This window comes from Choloepus didactylus, chromosome 5 (assembly GCF_015220235.1).
Source record: "Choloepus didactylus isolate mChoDid1 chromosome 5, mChoDid1.pri, whole genome shotgun sequence".
Classification (NCBI taxonomy): Eukaryota; Metazoa; Chordata; class Mammalia; order Pilosa; family Megalonychidae; genus Choloepus; species Choloepus didactylus.
The window spans coordinates 136,987,793-136,993,909 of NC_051311.1; the positions used below are offsets into that span (position 1 = coordinate 136,987,793).

A 6,117-nucleotide genomic window follows, 5' to 3' on the forward strand; every position below is an offset into this window, starting at 1 on the left:
TTTCCACTTAAAATACCTTAAATTTGACAGTATTAAGAGAGATGAAAACAGTAGGGGTTTTTTGTTTTGTTTTGTTTTTAGTCCCATATTTATAATTTCTTATTCAGGAAATTTCCTTTTTAGAAAAATAACAATTGAACCAGCATTCAACAACAATACCCTTGGGTCAGGATCTGACACTGTCGTTCCTATTATTGAAGAAGTGACTGGTGTCCTCCTGGATGTCTTTTATCTAAAGGTTTAGGCTGGTTGCTATTTGGGCCTTAGGGAGTCATCATAACCCATGCCCACCTAAGGTTATTTGGCAGATATGTGAGAATTGTAAATGAGAGGAGTCAGGCAAGATCAGCATTATCAACAACCATTTTAGAATAGACAAAAAAAAAGCCCTGAAATAGAATATCTTCTATCATTACAGTTTCATAAACTGGACAGAAAAAAAAAAATGAAGACCCTTACTTTACCCAGGGTTCCTGCGGTGGTGATGGCTTGCAAAAGGGGTGGTATCCCGGCAGCTCAGCTGTTGGCCTCTTTCCTAGGCCTAAGACTCAGAACATACCTTACATGTAGAGGAAAATATCCCCCATCCACAGAAGAGTCTGCGTTGGAGCTGTTCATAAACATACAGTTTGATCCAGCTTTGGGGAGATTTTCCACCATTTTAAATATTTTGAGAAAAAGTTACTTTGGCTTGATTGCAGCTCATTTAGAAACAGAGTGATGTGGAATGGGATGTGCTGAGGTGGATCTGAAGCACCATTTTCATTTGTTTCCACAAGTGGGATGAAAATCCTCAGGGGAGCAAAATAGGACTGTACTTCACCAGGCCATTCAATTTGTATGTTTCAAGATGATCCTGTTTTGAGACATTCTTTCCATAAATTCTTCTTCTATAAATAAATTCTAAGTCTTCAGGTGACACTGGAGAGGCTTCCGACAGTCAATTTTGTAACCAACCAACATTATTTTCCATAAAATTATTAATCTGGTTCTTTGGTTCACTATCACTTTACACTTGCCCCTAACATAAAGATAAAATTAACCTGCATCTCAGAATTCTGCAACCCAAGGATCCTTCCAGTCGTTCCAATTACAATTTTATACATATGTGCCTAGCCTGGATTTGACAAAAATATATTACCTTATGTGTATGTTACATATATTAGTATTACTTATGACTCTAAACATGATTTATGACTCAACACCTGATGTGTTGTTGGGAGTCAATAAGCAGTAAATATAATAATAATAATAATAATAATAATAATAATAATAATAATAATAATAAAAGTTATTTTGATGGTGGCCATTAACACTGAATACGAATATTTCTCCACAAATCAAATGGCTGATTTGCAAGCATCAATAGAAGACAGCACACCACTCCAGGGCAGCACTCAGCTCTGAATGATCCAGGAAAATTCTTCTGCATTCATATTATGGTTACTTTGTAGATATGAGATCTTCATGCTGACCTTTCAAGAGGTGGATTCTTTGAATTTCTGATTTGTAACTCAAGAACTCTAGAGTTATTAAAGCATCCAAAAACTTTTTATTTGCTGTAAAGATGCCTGTGTAACTCTAAGTAGGATGGTAGACCACCTTGGAGGGTGAGGGCCAGGAAAGAATGGATATTTAAGAACACCCCTTAGACTGTAACATAGTGTAGTTTTATAGCAGATCTGCAGACATCTGATGCAAAGCAAGCCGCTCTGAAGACAAATCAAATTTAGCCATTGAAGAAAAGGAGCAAAACTTCATCATGTAAAGTACGTTTTGTACTTTAACTCTAGAAATCACCTTAAATGAAAATGTCTTCTGTTGCTGGCAATTAATGACACTATTTCTGTACACAGTTTCTACAAATATATATACAAGCACACACAAGCACTGATATGCAAATGTATACATGTATACACATATATGACACATATTCACATATATACAGGCTCATGCATAATTTACATATATTCAAATTTTTTCATCTGGAGCTAAAGCAATAAGTACTAAATTCCTAAAACAGTGAGTCAAGGAGGTGAGAGCTTTCGATTCTCTTGAAGCTGAAGAATTACAAGGAGACTTGTCAACGCGAGGTGGCGCCCTTGATCTACTAATCCAGCCGATGCCAATTCATGAGCTGTCAAAAGTCAAGGTCACAAATTGTCTTTTTTCATCAAGGTCAAGGTTTAAGGCCTTTCCTGGTCTTGCCATTTCGACAAATATCGAAACCTGCCCTCTCAGACCCATGCAATCCGAAAGCAGATCTTAAAATACGACAGCCTAGGCATCGCTGATACTAAACAACTGTTTTTCATTTTCCACAGGGAGCCTGGGTCTTTATACCAACTCTTCGTTCTTTCTCCTCTCCCTCATCCTTTTGTAACACCTGACACTTTAACCTTCTTGAAACACTATCACTTTTAGGATTTTAGTTATTAGGGACTTCTCCCCTTGCTTAAAAAATTTGTAGCAAAATAAAAAAGCTGAATAATAATAGAAAAGAATGGTCCTTGGTTTGTGTAAGACAAATCCGTTCCTTTTCTTTCTGTGCAGTACACACTCAGCATAGGAAAGTAACGAGTATGTCCTTCAGATTTTAATGGCAGTGACTATTTTATTAACAGAATTAGTGCCACTATTCCACTATCTACAAGTCTAAGGTGTTTTTTTTTAATTTAGTAGAAATATTTTATAAGTAGGTGCACAAATACATTTCACAGTGTGCTGAATGTCTTTATTTACAAGATAGCATTTTATAGCATGAACAAAACGAATGTGCAGGTTGAAATAAGTGCTTGATTAAAAATGTGCTGTGAAGATGGATCCCTAAACTTTCTAACGCGGTTTCATAACACAATAAACAAGGAAAAATACGGATTCCTTAATATATCAAAATACAGGATGTAGACATCTAAATGTTTTGGGGTAATGAATTTCCATTAGAGTTTTCTAAAAATAAAAATTATTTCTCCAACAAAATGTTTAACAAATATTGGGAAATGCCAATTCAAATGAATCATGTTCAAATCAAAGTCCATCAGCTTGGGCTGGGATTTCCAGGGAATTCTGACCTAAAGTGAATCCTGTAGCTTTAAACATTTTAAAAAACATACAAAATTCTTCATAATATAAATGATATCGGGGCAGTAAATATGGTCCAAATGTCACAAAATATGATTCTAATAAGCAATTTAGAATTATTCTCAGAAGGACGTTCCCAACCTAGTGTTCCCTTGTAGTCCCAAGGGTTCAGCTGGTTGTATTTACTACCAAGACAAATGATCCTCAGAAGAGCTTTCTCTCCCTTTCTTCCTTCATAGTAAATAGTCCAAGATCATAGTTCAGTACCTTCTCTTTTCCCTCTTAATCTATACAAGAGATATGTTGCAGAACATACAACAACAGTAGGGATTTCACTAAGGTTTACCTGAGCAGTCACTTAACGTGCACGGGAGAGGGTAACCCAAGGACAAACAGATGTTTACAACAGCTTTTTCTTTTGTAACCAACTTTCGGATTATTACCATCTAACATAGAGTCCTAAAATATAACCGTCACATAAATACTTACAAGATAGCAGTAAATGCGCAACTTATCTGAAATTGTATATTTGGGGGTTGACGTTTGATTCCAGAGTTTGTCATTTAACGGTCTGGTGGGGTTAGCAGGAGAACTGTCAGTCTTTACCGTTTGTTAAAGTTTTAAAAAAAAGTTGTAGATTCCACCAAAGAGAAAAAGATTCCCCTTAGAAAAGCAAAATGCCAGTGTCTCTCTTTCTCTTTCCTGTTCTTCAATTATTATCAAGCATAATGATCATTATCTGGCCAAAGCAACGAGTTTTGAAGCGTTTCTTCGAGTTGCCCTCTTGCTCCACTTTTAATCCATTAACTAGTGGTCTTCAGTTTGTTGATGACTTTTTTCTCTTTGACCCTTCTGTTCTGGAACCAGATTGTGACCTGCCGCTCGGAGAGATTCGTCGTGGCTGATATCCGTCTCCGTTTGTCCTTGGTAATGAATTTGTTTGTAGCATATTCCCGTTCGAGTTCTTTTAACTGCACCTTGGTATAAGGTACACGCTTCTTTCTCCCCCGCCTGTAGGAGCTGGCGTCCGAGGGATGAGAGACCACGTCTGGAAGATAGGAGAGAAGGCAAGTTACCAAGGGATCAGACCCAGGCCAGGACATAGGCGGCGGCTCGCTCTGAGCCACCCGCCTCGCAGCACCCGGCTGCCCTTTGCCACCCGCTGTACAATTCGGCCTTCCGCCAAAGCCTGGAGGGTCAATGGCGAGGTGCGTTAGTTTTGAACTGGAATGGAATCGCCCAGGGCTCAAATGATCACCCCAGCTGAGCATCCCGCACTCGCAGCGCGCTGGCTTTGCCTCGATCGCCGCTGCTCTAGCGGCCCACACCTTAGCGCCCGGCTCAGGGTACAACCCCTCTGTGCCTGGCTTCCCACGGATATCCTAGGAGCCCCAACACTTCATGCTTCTAGACTCAAGTTATTTTTGAAAGAACGAAAACCGGCAATTTGAAGGGCCAATTCCAGGCTAATTTCCCATCCTTAAGTCGGTGTCAAGGGCCCAGGAGGGTGGGGCGCAGAGGGAACAGGAAGCCAGCCGGGGTCCCCACAGTCCCCAATTCCAGTCACCCCGTACCCAGACAGGGGTAGGAGCCAGCCCAACTCGGGGGAAATGTGGGCATTGCCAGTCAGCCGGGACGGGCTTCCAGGGGTGCAGCGGTGCTAGGATAAGCCAGGCAGAGAGGCAGAGGGGCATCGGGTGACCCAGGCGCGAGCGAGATAGAAGCTGGAGCACAGCCGGAGGACCAGGGGCTGGGGAGGGGGCGCCATTTACCGGGTAGAGTGGACTTCCAGAGGTGGGGAGGCTGCGCCTGCTCTTTGGGGCAGTACATTTGGCCGTTCCAGCCGTTGGGCAGCGCCCAGGGCTGGTAGCTTTCCATGGGAAGACCCAGGGGCTCGTGGCGCGACTCGCCAGGGCCCCCAAGGCCTGGCACCACCGGCATATCCAGGTAGCCAGGCACTGGCTGATGGTGGTGGTAAGGCCCGGCCGCGTAGCCCTGGTGGTAGAAGGCGAACTCCTTAGCGCGGGAGCTGAACTCTTCCGCCGCTGGGCCGGCAGTATCCATGTACTTGTCAGCGAAGGCGGCGGCGGCGGCCGAGGCGGGCTGCGCGCACGACTTGATGGCGTTGGGGTGCGGTCCCATGCGGGCGCACGGGTAGTAGCCGCTGCCGAAATAGCCGTAGGGCAGCGCTGCGGGCCCAGACGAGCTCTGTGCCGCCGCCGAACAGGGGCTGCACTGCTTGGCGGCCTCGGCGCCAGCTGGGCCCGCCGGGCCGGGTCCTCCCGAGGACGACGCGGCTGCGGCGGCTGCTGCGGCGGCGGCGGCCGCGGCGGCGGCGGCGGCGGCAGCCGATGAGGGCGCCTCCCCCGGCGCGGTACTGTAGGCGGCAGCCGCGCTGGGCGCCAGTGGCGCGGGGTGCGCCATCAGGTTGCGGCACTGGTTGGCCGCTGCCGCGGCCGCTGCCGCGGCGGCTGCCGCCACCGAGAAGTTGCCCCCTGCGGCCGCGGCCGCAGGGTGGGGGAAGCCCCCGCCCCCGGCCCCGGCCGCCGCCGCCGCCGCCGCCGCCGCCGCCGCTGCCGCCGCCCCTTCCATGTTCTTGTTGAGCTCGTCGGCCACTAGGCCGCCGCCGTTGTCGTAGAGAAACATGACGGTGGGCTCGATCCAGCGGGGGTGGAGGAGCACGGAGGCTGTCATAGCCCGAGCAGCATGGAGAAGACCCCAGTGGCGCTGTTTTAAAAAGCCCCCAAGAAGTGAAGAGCGCGCGGTGCGGGGCCGCCCGAGCGAGGGGGGCGGATCGCGCCCCGCGGGGTCGCGCCAGGCGGCCGCCCATTGGCCCGGCCCTACCCCCCGCTCCGCCCACGCCGTATGCAAAGCGAACGACTCCAACCCCGGCTCTGCGCCATGCACCCTCCGTCCCCGCCGCCGCCTGCGCCGTCCCCAGCGCCAGCGCCGGCCCACGGCTGTGCACCATTCACCCAGGGGAGAGGCGGGGGACGCGGGCGTGTGGGGGCGGATGACTGGGTGGGTGGGGCAGGG

General features: G+C 47.3%; 1 protein-coding gene across 1 annotated transcript; it reads right to left on the minus strand.

The window, feature by feature from the left end:
- Positions 1–3,884: 3,884 nt before the first annotated feature.
- HOXA13 (homeobox A13) lies at positions 3,885–5,775 on the minus strand. The gene is made up of 2 exons (XM_037837576.1): positions 4,854–5,775; positions 3,885–4,129 (listed from the first exon to the last, which is right to left on the minus strand). Exons 1-2 carry the CDS (start codon positions 5,773–5,775, stop codon positions 3,885–3,887), a joined length of 1,167 nt encoding a protein of 388 aa, XP_037693504.1.
- Between the last annotated feature and the right edge of the window lie 342 nt (positions 5,776–6,117).